The following is a 22653-nucleotide window of genomic DNA, read 5'->3' on the forward strand; positions in this document are numbered from 1 at the left end:
CTGGTTAATGGAGTTCCAAACAATGAAGCACACAGGCACATGCAGTCAGATCTGTGGTGTGCTTCCTGTGTTTATCACTGCTAATGTACCATTAACAAAACAAGAAATCTATAAGTCTCGCAGACTTCCAGATGGAGCCAGGTCATCCAGTTTGGTGCTTCTCTCCATTTTACCAAACAATAAAACAGGATCTCCCCTCTGATGTCTATCAGCAGAGGTCACTGTCTGAGGGCAAGTGGAGCCGGCAGGCAGCGAGAGCGGATCATCGCTTTCCCTCAACACATCAGTCGCACAGACGCATTCCCAACATTTCTGGGGTTTTATTCTGAAGGCAAGACATTTACAAAAGTATAAAGAGATAACTTCAAGATCTTTGTCAAATTACATCTGCTCGCTACGCTACGAATGTGAGAGTTCCGTGTAAATGTGTCTCATAAGTAAAAACAGTAGGATGACTTAAAAATGATTGCAGGAAAAACAAGATGTAAGAACAGACGTGGAACAATGATATGCAGGAAAAGGGAAGAAGAGCTGTAAAACACAAAAGCAAGAAAAGACAAGACTCAAGGGAGAATTTTACACTGGATGCCAGCTGATCAAAGGGCTTTAAATGTGGAGGGAACCACCGAAGCAGCATTAGGTCGACCTGTAAGACAGCAGATTAAAATAGCCATTAATGAAGTCAAAAACAATATTTCATGTCGTCAATAACTGAATTAAGACCTTATAAAGAATCCTATATTGACATTAGAGTCCAATTTTTGTCAATATTTTAGGATGCAGGGTTATTCACTTTTATTTGCTCAGGTAGATACATAAATTTAGGTTAAAAAAAAAAAATCAAACATTTTCTATCTTTCAACTGTCGGATATTGAAGGGTGGCGAGACGCTGATAGCGATCGGCACGTGGTGCAGCTGGACGTGCGCCGTATAAGCAAAGCTGCTAAAAGATTCTGAGCAAACATCACGTACGATTGGCAGGTGGGGGTGAGGAGGTGTGTGTGTGTGTGTGTGGAGGGGTGGGGGACACACGACTCACTTGGGTTTGGTCTCGGCATCTGTGACTTGACGAATGAAGATGGCGTCCTCCGGGTGGCTGATGTCGCCCTTCTCCTGCATGTATGAGGCGGCGATGGCAAGCATGGTCCCGTCATTATTGAAGGCCAGGGAGGCGATGCTGGTCGGGTATCTATGGAACTGACACAGGCGTTTCTTGTTGAAGGGATCCCAGATGTTGACAAAGCCGTCTGAGCCACCTGGTAGAAGCACAAGCTCAAGGTCAAATATGGAGAGATTTAGGCCACGTTACAGCCGAGATATAGATCTATAATAACTGCATGTTCCATGTGCAATATTGGTAGGTCAGTACTTAAGGTCAAAAGTAAATCCTTGAGCTTCAAAAAGGAAATTGCCTCATTACAAAAACAGGAGCATAAAAAGAGAAAACCCATTGAAAACAATTATACCTGTAGCAAAGGTGTTATGGACGCTGTGAAAGGAGATGGCATTGACTGGGTAAACATGCTCGATTCCATCCTCCTTAAGCCTGTGGCACTTGAAAGCATACTTCTTCTTCTGAACTTCCTGGCTTGGGTCCAGATACTCCACGGCTACACGGCCTTCGATTGAACTCAAGACGTAGCCCTGGAGTCAGCACAGAAAATAAGAAGTCACCCTCTTGTGTTTTCTCAATTACACAAACCTGAATCGGTAACAACTGATTGGTAAAAGAAATGATTCATTAGTGAACTTTGTGATCCTCGTGATTCGGCCTACCTGTTTGTTGGGGAAGGCTCGGATGCAGCGGGTCTGATACTTGAGACTGGACTCTCTTCTCTGCTGAACATACCCCATGTTCCTTAAATCCCAGACCAGAACTCGTCTTCCAGCAGTGCCAACTATCAGCCGGTCTCCAGCCACAGAGAGCGTGTACACCTGATGGAAAGATATTCACAAGTCAGAAAAGAAAAAAAGATAATAACTATCTTTTTGACAGTATGCAACCTTTTCAGGCTGAGTAAAGGTGCCAGCGTTGCATGGAGTCCTGGGATCCCACAGCCGAACCGATCTGTCCCAGCTACCGGTTACCATGACGTTGACCTCTGGGCAGTATTCCACGCAACGAATAGGGGCATCGTGTGTGCCAACAATCGTATCTGTGTGAGGATAACAGGCCAAGATAATAAGAATAAGCATATATTGATGATTTCCCCCAAAATATACAAGCCTCTGTGGCAGAACTGTGCCATACCCTGGTCTGTATTCAGGTCGTGAGTTTTTAATTGTGCATCTAAACCCCCGCTCCAAGAATGTGCTGGGTCCTGCAAATGCAAAAGGTAAATAAAGTTACTTCCCTGTACCCTGCTGCTTTATTCTTTTTCCTGCAGAGGAAAACAGTCACACACTTAAATCTCAGACTCACGTAAAATGCACAGTCAAGGACTGGAGCCGTGTGCTGGTACTTCATCCGCATGGTGTTTGTCACTACATCATAGAGACGAACCGAGCAGTCCCAGGAGGAAACCAGCAAGAACTGGGCTGTGCTGGGACTGAATTTGACAGCAGAAATGCTGTCCTCTGGTCCCTGGTTAAGCTTGTACTCATTTGAGCCAGTCATCTGCAATAAAGCAAAGTGTGAGTAAAATGACTGATACACATAAAGTTAGCAGGGCTGCATAAAGTCGTTAATTTATATAACTTTAGATATTATTTGCTAACATATCGGAGACATTATATCATCTCTCCGTTGCAGATCATCAGCATGATCTCTTCTAAATCCCCGATGAAATCAAGTGACTTGCTCTAATAAAGTCGTGAAATATTTATTTTTTATTACTGCTAAACACAAATATCTTGTGTTTAGCAGAACAGTGACAAGGAGTGGATTCGTAAACAATGCACATGAAGGAACGATTATTTATATTAAGAGAGGATTTCTGTCCAAGTCCAATAAGGAAATCCTGTGCAAAATCTATACACATTATTTCTGTCAGGAAAACAACATTCTGTGTTATTTGTTTCTAGACTTCGCTTGTCCGAACCACCTTGGTTGTGAACGTTACTCCGCGTTCATTGTCGGGCGAAGTGCTTGCACACTCTCCTCTCCACCATCCACACTTGCAAACACTTAATACCCTCTCTTTCCACTTCTTAACTTTATTCTGTTCGTTGCATACACGACCCCTTCCTTAACATTTAGCCATTATCCCGGGCCCACTGCTTCTGCCACCGGCGTTTAGCACTCGGCTAGCTAGCATGTGAGGGGAAAATGAATGAGGGCGACAAAATCCTGAAATTAACCAGTCATCAGTACTCACCGCTTCGTTGTGGTGTAGTCTCAAAGGTTCTTGTAGCCACCCTTATAAAAAAATAAATAATTGGGTGATCTCTATAGATAGTTATAGGTCTATAGCTAATACCGCTACACGACAATAGATGCACGAAGCTAACTTTTAGCAAGAGCTACCATTGCCCGGGAGGAGTGAATGCTTATTGGACGAGCCAAATGTTCGAATTCGCGCTCGATTGTGATTGGCTAACGCAGCACGACGACTTCCGCTGCACATGTCACGTGGTCCGCAGTGTCACCTTTCCCTCACGTGACGTGAAATCTAAACTGATTTAAACAATTTCCCAATTTTTCATTAATACTTTCAAATTAAAATATAGAACAGCATTTGAAAATTTCATAATAGGCTCATAACTATGAATATGCTTTAGGTCTGTCCCAAAAATATAGTGCGATAATTTAACCTTAATTCATATTTTCTCCTGTTTTGTGGTTTGGGGAGAGCGTTTACCATTCCTCATATACGTTTTAACAAAATTATTTGAATTTTTTAATTTCATTTTTAAATTTTGGCCCTATTTTCAGAGCAATAAATATAAATGCTGTCTATATGGAATGACCGGTCAAAACATGAAAATATTTATAATGCAAGACCATTTTAGGTTAGGAATGTGCCTTTTAATTACACCCCCCAGAAAATGAGTCGGTGCGTTGATAACACATCATGTTAGCGACAACAACAGAGTCCCAGTTGAACCAGAGATCAAAAATATTTGTGACTATCCCACAATAAAATGGCATAGGTTCTAAAAATCTAACTTAAATAATAGGGGATTCTTTTTAGCATTAATTCATAATTCGTTCTGTCCATTGTGCGATAAATAAACGCCAATAATTCCAATGATTGGAAAACAAAATCTTGAAGACAGTCCATTTTAAGTGTTCACGATTAAAACAGCAATCCATTTATTTTAGGAACGAAACCTTTACTGAGCTTAAGACCGTGAGGGTGAATTCAGATTTTCAGAAACAGAGAGAAAAATCACAAAAGGCATTTTTTGGCTCTTTGATGGCTTTAAAACAATCGGCACAACGCTGCGTCATAGAAACACCTGCCCATCACCTGCATGATTTGGGGCTGGAGGAGGAAGGGAGGGGGGTATTTTAAAGTTCACATGATTGTCCTGACGATACACGGTTTAGAAGAAGAGGGATCGTGTCCTGCAAAAGGTAAATGGCCTGATGTGAAGCCGAGCGGGCTATTGCACAATATTGAAAATGTTTAAAATAATGAAATCCACACATTTGTTACAAACACTGACACAAATCTCAATAAAATACACACGGACATTAAAAAACAAAGCCTCTTTTGAACTTAAATAGATATTTAGCTAGCGACTTTGAGCAATAATTATAATAATAATACCAAGCAAATCAACAATTTGTTCGTCGAACACTATAAAATATACAAAATTTGATTAATTTCTTTTGCAAACATGACAGTCACAAAATCGTATATGTACAGGGATTATTGGGAGAGTCACAGTTAAACCGGCCTCAGTAGCGGGACCGGGTGGGAATAGTACATGTGGTGAGGAAAGGCAAGGAGCGACTGACTGCTCGATGAGTTTGCAGACGTGGCCCCCGTCGTTTCTGTGGCTCCATTCTCGTGGTAAATTATGGGAACCCGCACAATCCTCTGCGCTGCAGCGTGGCTCAGGTTAGCCGCCTCCAGCTCCGCGGCCAGCTGCCTTTTCCACTTATTCCTCCGGTTCTGGAACCAGATTTTCACCTGAGTCTCCGTCAGGTGCAGGGAGGCGGCCAGGCCTGCCCTCTCCGAGCTGCTCAGGTAGCGCTTGATGTCGAAGGTGGACTCCAGCTGGAAAACCTGGCTCCTGGAGAACACCGTGCGCGTTTTCTTCTTCCGACAGGGCTTTCTCTCCGCGTCCAGCTCGTCTGTTTTGCCCCTCCAGTCGTCCTCCTGGTCCGTTTCCTTTTTTGGCTCTTCCGAGTCGCTCTCATCCAGCGGGACGTCGTCGTCGGCGCTCTCCTCTTTGGTATCTTGGTCACTTTTCTGGGGATCCGGGGAGCGTCTGTCCGGTGCTGGAGAGAATTCACTCCTGGCCTTATCGGATACTGCAAAGAGGGGCAAATAAATCAACCAATTGATCTCAAGTTGCTCTGATCAAAACATAAATGCTTTAGTTTGACACAATTATAATTCAAATGAACTTATTTAACAAGACCAGCTGCTCTTCTAAAATTAATCTAGATTCAGCGTATTTTTGGATTTTCTTTTAACAAAAGTGCCTCATTTTCTGCTTAATAAAGGCCATAATGGATATTTAGATCATACCTCCAGCTTTCAGATGCGCACCGAGCGCGTAAGGATACCACCAAGCAGAGGTCCTCTCCAAGTACTGCGCCGATAGTCCAATTCTCTGTGCCGACAACTCAAACCGGGGGAAAGATAATTCTCCGAGCCGAGAGAAGAAACTGCCTTCAAGCACTACTTTGGGCGAGCCGAGGGTGTTTTTGGGCTTTGTGGGTTTGTCGTCAATGTTCAGAAGGTTCTTGATGGAGAACGGCGAGTCTTTGGCGGGTTGGCGAGTCTCTTGCGCATCAGAGTGTGCCATCACCCCGTTTAAGGACGGCTGCGGATCACCATCAAACCTTTTCAAAGAAAAGCAAATATCTTAAATTGGCCGCCTTGTTTTATAGGCTTTGTTAGACACAGAAAGAGAGAGAGAAAGAGAGAGAGAGAGGGAGAGAGAGAGAGAGAGAGAGAGAGAGAGAGAGCGAGCGAGAGAGAGAGTTGCTTCTGCTTCCCGAAAGTGTTTCGTGGCCACCGCTTCAATCTTCCGCAGGGTTCCAATGATGAAATAAAACACGGCCCCCCAGAGTTGGGGCTGCTGCTATTGGGCAGGTACATCAGCAAATGAGCATCCAGATGAAACCGCTATTGGCTTTGACGGGAATAGATTTAAAAAAAAAAAAAAAGGCCGTGCAGGCGTTTTGCCTGCAGGCTTGATAATGCGCGGCCACTGATTATCCAATTAGAGTGAAGAGCAACATGTTTTGTGAGGGTTTTTTCGGGGCGAGCGTGTGCGAGCAATCATCTGCCAGTTAATTAATAAAACAGTCGTAATTTTCACGCCTCAACAATGAACCTCTGGTCAATTTCGACGCAAATGCGCAAATGACGCACAATTTTCGCATTCACGAAACCACCTAAACCACAACAGTCATTAAAAATTAGCAGATCCAAGTGTTTCTTTTTTCATTAGTTTGAGTCGAACCAAGCAGTCTGCTTAAATATTGGACTATATCTTGTGTGCACTCGGAAATAACGCCGTGTGCGCGTCCTGCTCACCCACCGGAGCTCGGTGACTTCATGGTGATTTCATTAGAGAGGAAGTGCCACAGACAGAGTTGAAATTGAATGCTTGCCACTGTGATAAAGGCTTTTCAAATCTGCTTTTTACAAAAGCCCGAAGCCTGCAAACCCACAGGGGCAGCAGGTGCTCTAATGGAAGAGAATAACAGAACAGGTCTTATTTCTGTCACGCGTTAAATTTACACCAGCGCGGCTTCAACAGTGCTGCGTGTATGAGACTTTTAAATGATGTACGGATGATCGGAAGCCATGGACGGGTACGGAATCAAAGCTTTTTTTTCTTTTCTAAAACGTCCCAGGAGTGGCCTTGAAATGTGGGGTGTCTTCCAATAGCGTTGTATGTTCGACAAAAGAATTTAAAGAATTTTATACCCAGAAAAGCAGGTAAATTATAATTATGAGCCGGTGTCAGCCTTGGATCCTTTTGTGATTATTTCTCATGATTTTACAAAACCCTAGTTTCTGATCATTTGTCAGGATAAAAAAGTATGTTTTCATATTTGATCCAATAAATGTCCAAGAAAAAAACCCCACATAATTGACTCCTGATTTGAAACAATACAAAATCAGGAGGAAAGGAATAATTAAATCAGCTGAATTTGCTCAACCTGCAAACATGCAGCCTGTCCTTTTAGCTCATGGAGCACCCTCATGTTCTAAAGGACAACACTGTGTTTTGTGAAAGGCTACTTGAATCGCTGCATAATTAGAGGTCTCATAGCTGTGTTAAAGATGGGGGCGGAAGAGGGGGGGGGGCTGCTGTGCTTTATAATAAATGAAACCAGCAGACCAAAAATGTGAATAATTCTTGGCTTTTGTCTGAATAAACACAGAACTAAAGCAGGACATGGCGAAATAACTAAATCTTCTCCCGAAAACAGATGTAGTTTAAAAACAAACAAACTAACAAAAAAAAACATGTTTTTTCCGTCAAAAATCAGTTTTATGGCCCGAACATCGTCATTAATTCACTTTACCACAATTGTGTTTTGAGGCACATGAATATGATAGAGCTATAAATCCAGACAAACTGACGGTTCATTTTTTGTATCAACACATCAAGTCTTATGCAACTTTTCCTCTCATAAAAATGCGCATAACAATCTTATTTATCTTACACGTATGTCTTCTTTTTTGGGCGCAGCTTGACTGGATGGCTTCGTTTTACACGGGAATGGCACAGAAGAATCAATCTCACCTGAAAATGACTAGCGAGTCCAACAGACGAGGCAGCGACTTTATTTGAAGTGACACCATAATTAAATTGACATGAAAATCATTAGGGGTGACGGGGTGTTAAAGACGCGCTAATTGACTCTTCTGACAGGAAGGAACTGCAGTCAGACTGACGCCTGCTGACACCTAGTGGCATAACTCGGTATTACAAAAACACGGGTGGTTGAGCACAGACAAATATTTACTGATGTTCTTAATTACCATTTTACAGAGATTCAATCTGTGTAACTGTCCAGCATAAAACACACTCTGCTCATTTAAAAGGCACATTTTTGAGACAGAAAAAAGATCTGCACATGACAAATATAATCCTATAATTTCTTGGGTTAAAGTATTTAAGCCAAGAATTAAACTATCAGTAACATTTCAAATGGGGAGTGCTGCTCTTTATTACCAAGGAGACATGATAAAATGAGGCAAAAAGGAGAGACAAACTGAGCAATGTCCAGATTAAACCCAAATCAGTCTCTACTCCAGGGTGGACTACAGCAATTCAGTAGATTTGTGGATTGTCAAAACCAGTTGTCTAAACCAAATCTTCTTTTATGAAGAGGAATAAACTGCTTTATTTTCAGGAAATAAATCCTAAAAACTACACACTGCAACAAAAATCTAGATTACTGACTGAAGTATTTGTGGGGGAAATGCACGGGGCGAGTATGGATTGTCTGCTTGAAGGTTTCATTGGCCAAACTCCTTATCAATGATCTTGGCCATGGTGGAGAGCTGAACATTTGAAGTGCCTTCGTAAATGGTGCCTGCGCACGACACAAAATAAAGCGTTAGAATTCATTCCTGAAAAAGAAAAGGCCGTGTTGGCTGTGCTTGTTTCTTCAGCTTTTGCTACCGAGGGTTGATGCGGACACAAAGAGTGAGAAATCCGATGGAGTCCGATTACAGCCAATTCATCAGCCCACTCTCCTCCCCCCACTCAGGTGCAATCATGATCAGCCGGTCCTAACTTTCCATTAGATCCACCAGAGCTTCACGTTTTAGCTTTGGACCACATCCTCCAAAGTCGCCTCTCATAAACAAGAATCCATATTCAGACAAATACCAATATTTGTGCACGTTTCCAGTCATACTTACCAATTTTACAGTCTCTGTAGTATTTCTCTATTGGGTAATCTTTGGTGAAACCGACCCCTCCCATCCATTCGATGCATTTAGACGTGGTTAGAGTTGCAACCTGGAGACAAGGAAATAAACCAAACACAAATCTGACTGACATTATGATAACAATGCTAAAAGTTCACAAAGCCCAGCGAGTACGACTTCAAAACAACTTTAGTATTTCTGTACTAGTGAATGAGGAATCCCACCTCTGCAGCAAAGTATTTAGCCATGCAAGCCTCCTTAATAAAAGGTCTCCCAGCTTCCTTCAGGCGAGCCGAGTTGTACGTGAGCAGTCGGGCTGCTTCAATCTGCGTTGCTACATGGGCTATTTGGTGCTGCATTCCCTGCAATTCAAAGATTACCATGACGACCCCACCAAACATGCCATCCCGCGGAATCAGATCCACAGGTGTGCCGTCAACAGGAAATGGAATCCATTTAGGAACTTCACCTGGAAGTCAAAGATGCGTTTTCCGAACTGGATCCTCTGTCTGGTGTAAGGAACTGTGTTATCAAAGCAACCTTGAGCAAGGCCAAGCATCTGGAAGCCACAGAGGGACCATTGTTGGAAACCTGAATGGTGCGTAGTATCATTTAATTTAAAGGAAACATGTCGCGCTCTACCTGTGCAGCAATTCCGATCCTGCCCTCGTTCAGCATTCCGATGGCATACTTGTACCCGTGACCGACCTGTCCCAAAATGTTCTTCTCCGGCACCTAATGAGAGCACACAGTTGCTGAATGTGACTGCCCACCCATGTAGGAGCTATATTTGTGATGATGTAAGTGCTTCTTGGTACAAAGGTATTTAATTGTTTCAGCAACTTTAAATGCTTTTTTTAAGTCAATATCAAAATATTTTGCAACAAAGCATTCAGTATATAAACTAAGGAACAATGTTCTTCTTAAATGTGGTGCAATATCTATGTGACCAGGTTTCTTTGGTAAATTTAATACCATGACGTTGTCAAAGTTTAGTGGACAGGTGGAGGAGGCCCGCAGGCCGAGCTTGTTCTCCTTCTTGCAAATCTCAAGGCCCTCTGTGTCGCGGTCCACGATGAAGCACGTGATGCCTTTATACCCCTATCAGTGAAAAGGCACGATGACAACGACAACGATAAATCAATATCCTCATTTATGAGATCAATGAGGGGGAAAAAAGGGGAGTTCCTTACAGCGGATGGGTCCACGTTGGCCATCACCAGGAAAACCCCTGCATGCTCCGCGTTACTGATCCACATCTTGGATCCATTGATGACATAATAGTCTTTATGTTTCTCTGCGCGCGTCTTCAGGGAAAAAGCATCGCTTCCAGCTTCAGCTTCTGAAAGGCAGAAGCTTCCAATCTGTGTGGTGCAAGATACCAAATATAACCTTTTGGTCATTTTTAAATTAATATTGCCGTTTGTTCACCGGAACATTCAAATGGCTGCATTTGAATGCGCTCACCATGTCTGTTGACAGCCGGCTGAGGTACTGCTCTTTCTGCGCTGGGGTACCTAGTTTGGCAAACAGGGTGTTGATCAGTGTGTTCTGAATGTCACAGAGCACAGCCACAGATGGGTCCACTTTTGCCAGCTCCTCTATGACCAGGATGGAAGAGAAGAATGTGGTACCGGTGCCACCATACTCAGGGTCAATCTCGATTCCCATGAGCTGCAGGAAATAGAACATTGCATTCACCAGATGGAACGGTTAAAGGGACTGAAGAATTATTAACATACGCCTTGTTCAAAGAGAGATTTGATAACGTCCGTGTCCATATAAGACTCTTCATCCATCTTTGAAACAAATGGAGCAATGCGTTCTTGCGCGTACTTTCTCACTGGAAAAAAAACAAAGCAAGAACTTTATAAAAATTGTGCAGTCGTTCTGTTTCGCAAAAGACAGCATAGAGTCTGACCTGAATCTCTCATCATACGTTCCTCATCTGAATATGTCTGGAGAGGAGGAAAATTGCTAGCTCCTGCCTGCTCTGCAGCCGCGTCTCGGGCCGGTTGGACGGACATGCTCCTCCAACCGGCCCTCAAAACGCCCCATGACCGACAGATCTGTCTGCAAGACTCAAACTAGGACAAACCAATCAAGAGTCAAGCGCTAAAGTGTTTTTCGGGTTGTTGTGAATGCAAAATTAAGGAAAACATAGTTTGATTATGATTAGCTACCAAGCTTATGATTTCAAGCTAACGTTAGCTGTGCATAAATGTTAGATAACCACAATGCTGCAAGAACGACATTACGTAATACAAGGATACAACGTCGAAAATGAACGTCGAAAAGATATTGACACTAAAGAAGATAGCCAATAAATGTAAATAATAACAACATTAGTCAAATACTCGGACTTACCTTGGGGATAAATTTGTTCAAGGAGGCCGCCATGATGTTTACATGCGATGTTGCGTTCAAGTGCTCAGTTATAACTCAGACACCACCGATGACAATGTCATATAATTAAAGTCATATAGTAGGTGCTAAAAAAATAAATTTACTTTTTGTCGGTAGCTTTACAATATTTACAGTATAATACAGGTTCAAGAGATGGGCGCAATTGTTTTGCTGCGGGGAGAATACAATGAGTGATTTACTATGGGCCGCATGAAAGTGAAAAGTCGATATCATGCAAAACAGTTCTCTTATATATCTGTGAATATATATGTGTAATTCGATTGATATGATCAAATATTTCCGCGTTTACAGTCGCCCGGGGCGGAAATTGGTGTTTTCCCCAAGGTACCCTGAAGGCAGCAGTTGCATTTTCGGTGAGACGGAACGTTTGTGAAATTACACCAAAATAAATTAATTTAGATTGTAACATACAGATTTTCCTTTTACAACGATAACGTATGTAGAAGCAGATTGGAAGGTGCCAATAACGCTGGTGATAATGTTAAGTTGTTGGGGATAATTATAAATAAAAATTGCTCCGAAGGATAACAGTAGCAACAATGCTTTAGCTTTGCTAATAGCTAACAGCTAACTTTGATCTATCGCCACGATCGATCTGGATGTTGTCAGCTGTATGAAAAAGCAGAGCTGTCGTCTTTGTCGCTTGCGTCTCAACTCCCCTGCCTATTTTGAAGAGATTTTTGAACAAGGAAATGGATGAGATTAAGACTGAGCCGGTGGATTTTGTGAGGGAATTTCAAGAATATCTGACACAGCAAACTCATCATGTGAACATGATCTCAGGCTCCGTTTGTGGAGAAAAAGAATCAGGAGTGCCCTATCAAGCCGGTGAGAATACAACGCGTCGCACAGCAAAACGATAATCTTTCTCCTCCGAATGTGAAAATTTGAGATTGTGTGTATTTCAGTTGCCCCGAGGAGTGTCCAGAACGGCGGGGATCCTCCATCTGTGGAGGTAAGCCTGTCAATGGATGAAGGGTCAGACGTGCAGATGGACGGGCCGGAGAGGACATGTGATGGCAAATACAAGTGCAGCTACTGTAACTATGCCAACAAGGGAATGGCTCGTTTAATAGAGCATATCCGCATCCACACCGGTAAGCCATTTTCTCACATGCAGTCCCTTATCCGAGTAACATAACGAAAAATATCTGTGATTAAAGTGAGATGAAATTATATGTGTTTTGCTTTAGCCGTTCAAATCACTGTTACGCTTAAATAATAACTGAAGACTGCTTATAGATTTTTTTGTGCTCAGTATGATCCAATGTGAATTAACACCTAATTTTATCTCATGTCTGCTTTACATCTGTTTGCTTTAATTTCCTAAATATTTTACAGGAGAAAAGCCTCATCGTTGCCAGCTGTGCCCATTTGCATCTGCATACGAGCGCCACTTAGAGGCCCACATGCGCTCGCATACAGGGGAGAAACCTTACAAGTGCGATCTCTGTGCTTTCCGCTGCAGCGACCGCAGCAACCTGTCCCATCACCGCCGCCGCCGACATAAACTTCTTCCCACAAGGGTCATCCGCGCTCCTTTCACAGCTAAGCGAATGCTGAGCTCCCTGCAGAAAAAGACAAACTCACTGGGCTTCAGCAGGCGTCTGCTCATCAATATCAACACCCCCTCTACAGGACTGCCAAAATCAGACTATCTCGATGACTATTCTCATAAGATGCACCATCACTTGCACTGCAGTGAGTACAAACACCCTCCTCAGGTAGATGAGAGTGAAAGTAACAGCAGGTGTGCCAGTGATTTGACTTTTCATAACCCACTGGACCAGCTCTCAACATTAGCTGGCCAGTTGACTGATATTCACCCGGAGTCTCAAACTCCTGCTTCCCCAGACACGGAAGAGAAGCCCATCCTTATACAGCAGGTCTCTACTGAGCAAGTCACAGTGACTATGAATAGCGTGCAACCGTCTCCACCAAAAGAACCTCCCCTCTCAAGCCACAAGAGCTCCGAGACTGACCCAGAAGATGCCTTTGTGTGCAGCACTGTTATTGCGCCTGAGAGGAACAGCCATCAGAGTACAACTGAAACTGCCCAGACTACATTAGACCAACAACTCATATATAAATGCCAACATTGTCATGTCCAATTCCTGGATAATATTCTCTACACCATTCACATGGGTTGCCATAGTTATGAACATCCGTTCAAGTGCAACATTTGTGGTCATATGTGCTTTGACAAATATGACTTTGCATGCCATTTTGCCCGTGGACAGCATAAACAAAACTGATCTGTGTAACATGCATGTATACAGAGTCCTGGATATTCTTCTCATTTTTAATTTCGTTTCAGTTTTTCCACATATACTGAATACCTGACCTGTATTTTTGCCTGTTAGTCCTCATAAGTACAAATTTATTCTCAAGATAAAAATGAATATTAAATTGTTACCAGTGTCACCCTTTTTCCCACCGACTCATCAATATTTCAATTATATCTCAGTTCTTAACAAAACATGATTAAGTTATGTTTGTGAAAGGCAGATGGGACAGTAATATTTGGACAATAGTTGCATGTTTTATTTTTGTTACAACTTTATACACAAAATAATAAAGTAGGTAAAATTACAATGTACAAATATTTTCATAAATGGTTCAGGTGAGGTGAAAGCTCCCCCCAACAATGTCATTTATTGTCATTCATAATCTCCAGCAGGATTTCCTTTCTCTTGTGATCAAAAACATCCACTGCTCTTTTCACCATGCCCTCTATGTCCATGTCGTCCTCTTGAGGGACAGGGGCTTCCTGGAAAACCCTCCTCAAATCACGAAGAAATGTAGCTTTGGATTCACTCAGCTGAGCAGACAAAGTCCTCATGTGACCAGAAGACACTCCATTTTCTAAAAAGAAAGTTATCAAATTATTAACTGAGCTGCGAAAACTGGGCAAAATGTCACATTTGTGCATTAATGTGGTTCAGCGCTGACCTCCAGCTGTCTTCATGGCTTCAGAGATGAGCCGGCGACAGGTTCGATCAGCCTGGTGCAGCATATTGGTGGCACATTTCAGACGGTCAGCTTCCTGTAACACAAATATGCTCTCGGCTTAAGAAGCTGCCTGGGATTTAATAGTTAACAGACTTAATGGAGCTAGTGCAACACACCGATTGTACAGTGTTGTCCTCAACTGGGCTCAGCGGGTTGCACAGTGCAGTGGAAATCAACTCCATCACCCTCTGGCTGAGGAGACAGACACATCTAACAATCTTACACACATTAGCTTCCATAAATCGTGTGATGGATATTCTACTCGGCAGGCTTACATATCACTTTTGGAAAAAACATCCATGGACGTGAGTGAGATACTGTTCTTTTCCCATACGTTTTTCTCAGGATTCGGGGGCTCCAGCCGCATCTCCATCTCCCGTATCACCTTGGCTTGAACAGGCTGAGACCTCTTCTCATTTCTGCTGATGCACAATTCCAAATCACAGTGCAGATACACCTGACAGAAGCCAAGTGAATCTGAAAAAAAAACATTTAAGATTGATGGACTGTGAAATGAATGCTTGGGCAGAAACTATTGTACTTGGCTTACACTTTCTTGCAAGTTGGTGGACTTCATATCTCATGCTTGAATAGTAGAAATTGTCATCCATTAAGAAGATAAGTGGTTTATGGGAGGCGTCGGATACTCTGGGCTGTGGCAGGGTTTGAATGCACTGTTCCCACGCAGCCCTGTTGATCTGGCAGCTGTTTGGCATCTGAACCAGCACAGTTTTGTCCAAAAGGTTCCCGATGCACTGCAACACTGCTTGCCTGTGTGACTTCCATTCGCTGTGCTAGAAAACAGAATGTAAGGTGACAAAACTGTAATTGCATTTTCCGAAACGGAGAAACTGCCATGAATGCAACTTAATGAGTCACAAGTGAAAACATTTGGACACAATAGTATTACCGATTCTTGCAGTTTAACAACACCATCCATTTCTTTAGCTTGAAACGCATGGTCAGGAATAAGGTCATCATATGGTATCACTGCGGATCTCCATCCGGCGAGCGCCGCGGTGCGTAGTACCTCACCGGCGAGTGTAGATTTCCCCGCAGCTGGGAGCCCGCAGAGGACGCACAGACAGGCCGGAGCCCGGCATTGACCCCCGACCTCTCCCGATGCCATAAGACGCTTCAAACCTCTTTTTACATGGTGTACAATCAAGTACTGTAACCATTTACATATATTTGGAACACCTACAGGCAAACGCTAACTTCCGCATGTAATCATAATAAAAAAATCACGTGACTTCCGCCTGTCTTCAAAATAAAAGCACGCAGCCAACTCAGTCGTTAAATGCAAAGCCTGAAATTGTGAAATACAGTGATCCCTCGTTTATCGTTGCGTTCCAAAAATAACACGCGACAAGTGAAATCCGTGAAGTAGTCAGCTTTATTTATTTTTTATTATTTTACAATGCAATACTGAACCATAGAATGAAACCAGAAATCAAAACCTGTTTTAAAGCCCAAAATTTGTTTAAAACAATAATTTTAATATAGTAATACAAGGTTGGAAACATTGTCACTCGCGTATTTCCCAGTCCCAGCTGTGCCTCTTCGTCCTGACTCCGCTCCGCTGTAGCGTCTGTTTCTACTGAAGGCGCAGGACGTAAAGTTGCAAATGTAAAGTTGGCAGAATGTACAGAACTGTTGACAAGTGAAAAACCAATACAGTACAGCGTCAATATTTTATTTCTAGACAACAGTAAAGCCCCTGAGCCAATCAGGATTCAGAGCACAATGCACTGTAAAAATATCCGCACTGTAAAAAAAATCCGTGAAGCAGCGAAGCCGTGAAAGATGAAACGCGATATAGCGAGGGATCACTGTAGTTCACAAAAATATTTTCTGTGAACTATTTTTATTTATTTGGTGCTTCTCAAATATCATTATCAAAGGAAAACAGAAAACATGATGGTAAAAACTACTTTATATACAGTGCCTGATAAATGTTTTATTACAATACACCAATTCATATCCGGGAGAATATTTTTCTTTCAAAACATATACATATATAAAATACAGTTTAGTGGATTTCATTTAAAAAAAAAATATGTGCACAAAGTTTTTTCTGACAAAGAATTTTTGTAAGAAATCCATACAATATGCTTTTATGCAAATGTCTACCGGCCCATTTTAAAACATCTAATCTTCAATTAATATCTATATCACAGCGTTTTTAAGAAAATACCTGTTTCATATAAAATTTCAATACAATTAAATATTAGATTGGTACGCTCAATAACAAGATAAAAATCAGTTCTGTGGTGGCTTGGATGGGATTGCTCTGGGCACTCCAGGACCCTGTGCAGGAGGATTTTCAGGAACAGCACTATTATCTGTGTTCCAATAATCCAGCTCACCATACCTGAAACTGAGAAGTTGTGTGCGAGCTCAATTAAACCAATTAGGGAAATTCAATTAAACCTAAAATTGGGGAGGTAAGCAAGTGTGTGACGTAATCTTTGTTCTTACCCAGAAATAGGAGGTGTGGTGGCAGGGGGGGTTTCAGGCTTAAAAAAAACAAAATTAAATAATTCAGTTTAATTATCAGACACAGAAAGAAAGAAAAAGAGAAAGAATATTTACCCTAGCAGGAGGAGTCTGCACTGTTGTATTCCAAGCATCGTAATTTGACTGTCCACTCGGATTAGCAGTTTGAGGATTGCGAGACCTTTGAGAAGGAAAAAAAACTTTCCAAATGTAGCAATAATTCACTGAAAACATAAAGATTCCCTTTAAAATATCCCTGACTATAATCAATATACTGATAGTTACTTGAGACGGTTGATGAGGCTTCCTTTTAGGCAGGGGTCCAGAGACTCTCTCCTGAAGATGTAGAGCAGCACCAGAACAAGAAGGACCACAAGAGGAACAACTAGCAGGAAGAAGATTAGCAGGCCATTCCTGAGGGAATAGTCTGTAGAAAGAGCCACATGCATTATGAACACGACAACCTGTTGGAAACGTGCCGTTTGTTGGAAATATAAATGTCAACACGTTTCCATTTACTTACTACAGCCAAAGAAGGAAATATAGCGATATAACAGGAGCAAAGCAGAATAAATAATAAATGAGTCATATAAAGACAGACGTCTCCTATTAGGTTGCATTGCTGATTTCCATATGGCGCGATAAGAGAACACGATTGGCATCATGTGAACTTTATGAGGAATAAATGAGATTTAAACCCACCGATCTGAGCAGGGCCGCTGTCTATGCTGCCACCTCGTCCAGGCCGATTACAATTCGGAGGGCCCCACCCATTATCGCAGTGGCAGTGCCCGTTATTATTACACACCTAAATGAGTGTCATAATTTTGTTTAATCAATAAAAACAGTAGAAAGTAGAAAGTAGTATGCGTACCCCATTGCCATGACAAGTGGTCTGGGCATCACAGTCCAAATTGGGCAGAAGAGCAGAGGCGTTCACACACTGGAAGTCTATGCAGGTCTGAAACAGGTGAAGAGTTATTGACAGAGACTATGACTTGTAATTTCCTGGAACAATTAAGTAGTTTTATTTCCTGTTTGAACTGCATTACTTCTCTTCATAGTTTTTTTCTGTTACCTTTCCTTTATCACAGGGGCTTCCAGGATTAACATAGGCCGGATCAAGCACGTCTGTACCAAGGTTGAAGTCCGCATTGACGCATGTAAATCCTTCAACTATTTGAATACTGACTTGAGCGCCAGGAGGGATAGTGCTGAGGTCCACATTAGTACACTGCACCTTCCCACACATGGCGTTCCTGGAGTGATTAAGGTCAGGAGCATGCAGTTAGGTCTTCATCATAGCTTTTCCCTGCAGCTTTTATGTTTTTTCCAATTTCCGTTATATTTGAGACATTAAAGTGCATTAAGTTGGCAAAATTAGTTTCATACTATGATGATCATGCCCTCCCCAAAAAACTTAGATCACAGATGTTTAAAAAAAAAAAAAAGCACTCACTCTACACTGCATTTAATAGGTTGTCCACCGCTGTTGATGCCGCAATTTCCGAATATGTTTCCTCTTGTATTTGCATGCTGGAAACAAACATCATCCGCCTTTGTGGCTGGATCTGTGTGAGAAATGAATACTGTAATGTTAACTGCTGTGGGCGTTAGGCGATGATGTTAGGATGTTTCTGAATGCCTATTGGCTCTGAACTATTCAATAAAATGTACCTGGTGCAAATAAATGCTGACACTGGAAATCATATGTCTGGCATCGACCCTCATAGCAGTAAGCGTCACCACAAGGGAGGCCATCCATAACATAGAAGTCATCTGGGCAGAGTTCGGTCACGCCATTACAGTATTCGGGAAGATCACAGGTGTTGACCGAACCTCGACATTGTGTTCCAGATACTTTGAGCTAAAAAAAGAAAAAGTAAAAACACACCCAGAAGACAAAAATAGTTTTGGATTCCCTAGATTCCTGTACCAACCTGACAGTTTTCGCAGCACTCTCCCTGGGAACAAGCTGACCCGCTTGTAAATTTGCAAGTGGCGGCATCACAGCACTTACTATTGCATTCCTGTAAAGAAAGAAAGGACAGGGAAACTATGCTAACCAAGACGAACAAGGCAGAACAAAGAAAGAAAAGAACAGGAATCTACGACTAATCTAATAATTTAAGCCCTCATCACTTAGGACAAATCCTGACATGACTGCAGGCATGTCTTACTGCCATAAGGTCATCTTTATACTAATGAACGCCGATTAGATATAATGTGAACACTTTTTTAAATTATAAAGTCATTCTACCCATTTTTGCCAATAAGTCCTTGAAACTAACACTGTGTGTACAAATGTACCTCTGGTTTGCCACAGTCACACTCCTCTCCTTCTTCCCGCCGGTTATTGCCACATTCAGCAACACCAATCACATCAGATGCAGAGGGCTGGTTTTTCAGACACACACCTCCCCCGCGTATGACCAGTGCCTCAAAATCATCTGCACTGCAGCGACTAAAGGTGGTGGAACCACTAGGGAGGAACAAGATGAATCATTACTAGTTCAAAAAGAGCATAAATTGGCAATTAACTGATTTACTTATCAAGAGCTTTGAGGATCAATTGCTTTGACAAACCAACAATATCACAAAGTGGACAAACAGTTTTGATGGTTACCCAGCACCGCTGTTCATGATGAAGCTTCCCTCCTCAGATTTGCAACGGCTGTCATCATGATTCATCCCCAGGTTATGGCCCATCTCATGAGCCAACACAGAGGAGAAACTAGGAAGGTTTTCACCGCTAAACTGTGAAAACACTCGTATAATTAGAGATAATATACTCCACAACATCATATAAGCGAGATTCAGCAGACTTAATTGCGAATTAAGTTAGTCCTTTTACATTTTATAATGCATCCGTGCGAAATATATCACAAAAGGATTTGGTTTTCTTTCGTTTTCATGTTGGAATGTTGTACAAACAATGGAAGAGTTCCCGACACCTAATGAGGATGTGATCGAGTCCAACCAGTTGGACAGCTGTGTTATTCAGAGCCTGAAGCAAAGAGCTGGACGTCCTTGAATAATGCAAACAGTATCAGGTTTTAAATAATAGCCTTTATGGCCAAAGCCACAGTGTACTGGCTAAAGGCAAAAGTTAAAAGGCTAACTAACCACGTTGATTCCGCCAGAGGTGGACGCAGAGCAGACCGTGCCCACGAAGGCCATGCCTAATACACCCCCATATGACTCAGGCTTGCCTCTGAGGGAGCAGAGAAATGCAGAACAAAAATACACTGGTCATCAATTTGCCTCTGACGTGTCAAACGTCTCACTTAACACGCACGGCTTACACAATGAGTTGGCCTATGTCGTGCCTCATCGTAGGCAACAGGGACGTCTGCCTCCACTTCACAAACCTCCCCAACACGTCGCCTGCACGTCCATCGATGCTGAACGGGTTACCATCTTTGAAAATCACCAGGCCCACCAGCATCACGCGTATATTCAGCATCTTGTAATACTGGTTAAAAACAAAAACAAAAAAATAGAAAGCACATCGCTCAGAATGCAACATGAGTGAGACTTCTCTTCACAAACCGATCAACCGATTCTCACCCCATCCACAAGATTTCCCAATTCCACAACTTCCTCTCGTACAGCAGTCTCATTTTGCTTCTTAAAAATGTACTGTAAATTCAAAAGTATGTAGTAAGTATAAGTATGGTGCAGGTTAGAGTGCTAATATTAAGACACATCCTTGGGGCAAGTGAGCTCCTTTACATACAAGTGAGCCCAACAGATGTTGACACCCACCCTCAGATTGTCAACAACCAGGACCAACTCCACATAACTGGTTTGGGGCAAGTTGCGCTTTCTCTGTTGAAACAGCAAACAAAAAATATATTTATTTAAAGCACTTTAGAAGCACCTGGTTGCTCCACAAATATGAGCGCAAGTAGCCATTCTCCTGACCCGCAGCAGGGAAGTCGTTGTTTGGCCTGGGTTAAAGTGCTTGTGGCTGTGTGAACCAGCCTCATTGACGACGCCGCAAGCAAAAGGCTCCGACTGAACATCCTTTAGTAGGTAGAGAAGGTGGTCGTTGGTGGCAGACTGGGGCACAGGCTCAAGAGCATAGGTCTCATTTTCCAGAAGGATCACACCCCTGTGGTGATACAGTGCAGAGCAGTTTCAGCATCTAAAAATGCTACCACTTCCATTTCAAACGCCATAAAAAACAATCCCCACGTATATATTTAATATAGTTAACTGCATTAACACAAAGTTAGATTGACAGTAATGTCCCTGTCATCCTCGATAAGTCATTTGTAGAACAAAACAACTGGAGCGTCAATCTGGATCTACTGGAAAATACAAAATGTATATCCTAGACCAGAACAATTAATCAAAATAAAACAAAATAAGAATTAATTGTCTTCTTCTGAGGATTACAAATAAAAAATATCCTTTTATTTTAACCATAATAATTTGCAAGTGTGGTCTGATTATTTTTTGTATTTGTCGAGTTTTAAATCAAAATTCAAATTCAGCAGATTTTTTTTTTCTTTTACAAAGAAATTACAAGTGATTTATTAAAATGAGTTCAATGAATGAGAAAAGGGAGATTATATTATTAACAGAATAATAATTTTCACAAACCTAAAGCCGGCACATGTGCTGATCGCAACCATTGAATTCTCATATCCCTCGACCTCTCCATGATAATAACAGTGCCTCTAAAAATGAAAAAGTCATTTCAATGTGTGGTCAAACAACACAAACCAACCAAAATCAGCAAATATCTCCTTACATGGGATTTCTGATGAGAGGACTTGTGATTTCCAGTGCTATTATGAGAATATTGAGCGAAGTTTTGATGTAAAAAATCTCTGTGAAGAAACATGTGAGAGTGAACATTTTGAACAAATTAAAAACCCTAATAATAATAATGTACATACCTGTTCTTTTGTAAGTGTATGAGGTGTTTTCTGTTGTTTATATTGAGTGCAAATGATATCGTCTCCTCTCCATCTTTCTGATTTGGTTATATACAAGAATGATGTCATATTAACATATATGTGACAAAATAGCTAAATTGGATTCGATACTGACCTCTGAGTTCGTGTTGAGGTTTCTCTTCCATCTATGAGTCAGCTGAGGATTTACAACCGAGTACTTGGAGAGTTTCGATGTAAATTTACTTAAAACATCTGAAAGAAAAAGTAATGAGAGAGGATTTACAGGACAGGAAACATCATTCACCTGTACTCTTAAAATCACTGAAAAATGAATACAAACTAGAGTAGAATAATAAATAATAAATAAATGGCACTTGCAATCCCCCTGCGCATCAGGGTTGCGACCAAAAGCACTTAGTCTTTGATCTTTGGAAGCCCAGGGTAAAATCTACAAGTTACATGACATAGTCAGATGCTTTACAATCAGTGTCCCTCAATTTACGTGAAACAAGCGTCTTGGGTGTGACATTTTGATTTACAGACAGCCACATCCTGTTTTCTCATGAGACAACAAAATTTCCCCCACCGCAGCTTTGACATTCTCTGATGAATAGGTATAATTTTACCAATAAAGGTTGACCATGTTTCTAGATTGGAGGGTTCAAATATGAAGACAATCTCATCAAAGCGCTAGGAGGAATTTGTTAGGACGAGGCCTGACAATGAGAAAGTATGTGGAAGTGGGACTTTCAGTTCCAAATTGTGGACTTCCCGTCTGACCTAG

The 22653-nt window shown here is 41.9% G+C and overlaps 6 protein-coding genes across 6 annotated transcripts; 1 reads left to right on the plus strand and 5 right to left on the minus strand.

Moving 5' to 3' along the window:
• Nucleotides 1–300: 300 nt before the first annotated feature.
• On the minus strand, nucleotides 301–3495 carry bub3 (BUB3 mitotic checkpoint protein). The gene is made up of 8 exons (XM_011617498.2): nucleotides 3319–3495; nucleotides 2424–2618; nucleotides 2253–2322; nucleotides 2006–2157; nucleotides 1778–1936; nucleotides 1468–1645; nucleotides 1041–1257; nucleotides 301–646 (listed from the first exon to the last, which is right to left on the minus strand). Exons 2-8 carry the CDS (start codon nucleotides 2616–2618, stop codon nucleotides 637–639), a joined length of 981 nt encoding a protein of 326 aa, XP_011615800.1. The 5' UTR covers nucleotides 3319–3495; the 3' UTR covers nucleotides 301–636.
• Nucleotides 3496–4239: 744 nt separating this feature from the next.
• On the minus strand, nucleotides 4240–6131 carry hmx3b (H6 family homeobox 3b). Its single transcript, XM_003961153.2, has 2 exons — nucleotides 5647–6131; nucleotides 4240–5426 (listed from the first exon to the last, which is right to left on the minus strand). The coding sequence occupies exons 1-2, from the start codon at nucleotides 5924–5926 to the stop codon at nucleotides 4837–4839; spliced, it is 870 nt and encodes a 289-aa protein (XP_003961202.1). The 5' UTR covers nucleotides 5927–6131; the 3' UTR covers nucleotides 4240–4836.
• A 1779-nt stretch (nucleotides 6132–7910) lies between these two features.
• Nucleotides 7911–11524, minus strand: acadsb (acyl-CoA dehydrogenase short/branched chain). Its single transcript, XM_029839841.1, has 11 exons — nucleotides 11389–11524; nucleotides 10943–11108; nucleotides 10764–10864; nucleotides 10489–10695; nucleotides 10215–10385; nucleotides 9997–10122; nucleotides 9664–9756; nucleotides 9491–9580; nucleotides 9246–9383; nucleotides 9013–9112; nucleotides 7911–8681 (listed from the first exon to the last, which is right to left on the minus strand). Exons 1-11 carry the CDS (start codon nucleotides 11419–11421, stop codon nucleotides 8605–8607), a joined length of 1302 nt encoding a protein of 433 aa, XP_029695701.1. The 5' UTR covers nucleotides 11422–11524; the 3' UTR covers nucleotides 7911–8604.
• A 99-nt stretch (nucleotides 11525–11623) lies between these two features.
• LOC101076174 (zinc finger protein Pegasus) lies at nucleotides 11624–13872 on the plus strand. The gene is made up of 3 exons (XM_003961224.3): nucleotides 11624–12276; nucleotides 12357–12545; nucleotides 12790–13872. The coding sequence occupies exons 1-3, from the start codon at nucleotides 12141–12143 to the stop codon at nucleotides 13701–13703; spliced, it is 1239 nt and encodes a 412-aa protein (XP_003961273.1). The 5' UTR covers nucleotides 11624–12140; the 3' UTR covers nucleotides 13704–13872.
• A 98-nt stretch (nucleotides 13873–13970) lies between these two features.
• Nucleotides 13971–15704, minus strand: pstk (phosphoseryl-tRNA kinase). The gene is made up of 6 exons (XM_003961154.3): nucleotides 15371–15704; nucleotides 15011–15254; nucleotides 14736–14937; nucleotides 14577–14652; nucleotides 14401–14494; nucleotides 13971–14313 (listed from the first exon to the last, which is right to left on the minus strand). The coding sequence occupies exons 1-6, from the start codon at nucleotides 15587–15589 to the stop codon at nucleotides 14099–14101; spliced, it is 1050 nt and encodes a 349-aa protein (XP_003961203.2). The 5' UTR covers nucleotides 15590–15704; the 3' UTR covers nucleotides 13971–14098.
• A 431-nt stretch (nucleotides 15705–16135) lies between these two features.
• Nucleotides 16136–22398, minus strand: adam9b (ADAM metallopeptidase domain 9b). Its single transcript, XM_029844157.1, has 23 exons — nucleotides 22372–22398; nucleotides 22248–22317; nucleotides 22024–22121; nucleotides 21870–21946; nucleotides 21722–21800; nucleotides 21571–21647; nucleotides 20887–21076; nucleotides 20728–20790; nucleotides 20530–20601; nucleotides 20265–20434; nucleotides 20086–20173; nucleotides 19586–19716; nucleotides 19270–19441; nucleotides 18900–18989; nucleotides 18637–18826; nucleotides 18419–18530; nucleotides 18038–18218; nucleotides 17834–17920; nucleotides 17662–17767; nucleotides 17245–17386; nucleotides 17056–17140; nucleotides 16942–16979; nucleotides 16136–16840 (listed from the first exon to the last, which is right to left on the minus strand). The coding sequence occupies exons 1-23, from the start codon at nucleotides 22396–22398 to the stop codon at nucleotides 16723–16725; spliced, it is 2463 nt and encodes an 820-aa protein (XP_029700017.1). The 3' UTR covers nucleotides 16136–16722.
• Between the last annotated feature and the right edge of the window lie 255 nt (nucleotides 22399–22653).

The sequence above is a fragment of the Takifugu rubripes genome, chromosome 1, assembly GCF_901000725.2.
Source record: "Takifugu rubripes chromosome 1, fTakRub1.2, whole genome shotgun sequence".
Taxonomy (NCBI): domain Eukaryota; kingdom Metazoa; phylum Chordata; class Actinopteri; order Tetraodontiformes; family Tetraodontidae; genus Takifugu; species Takifugu rubripes.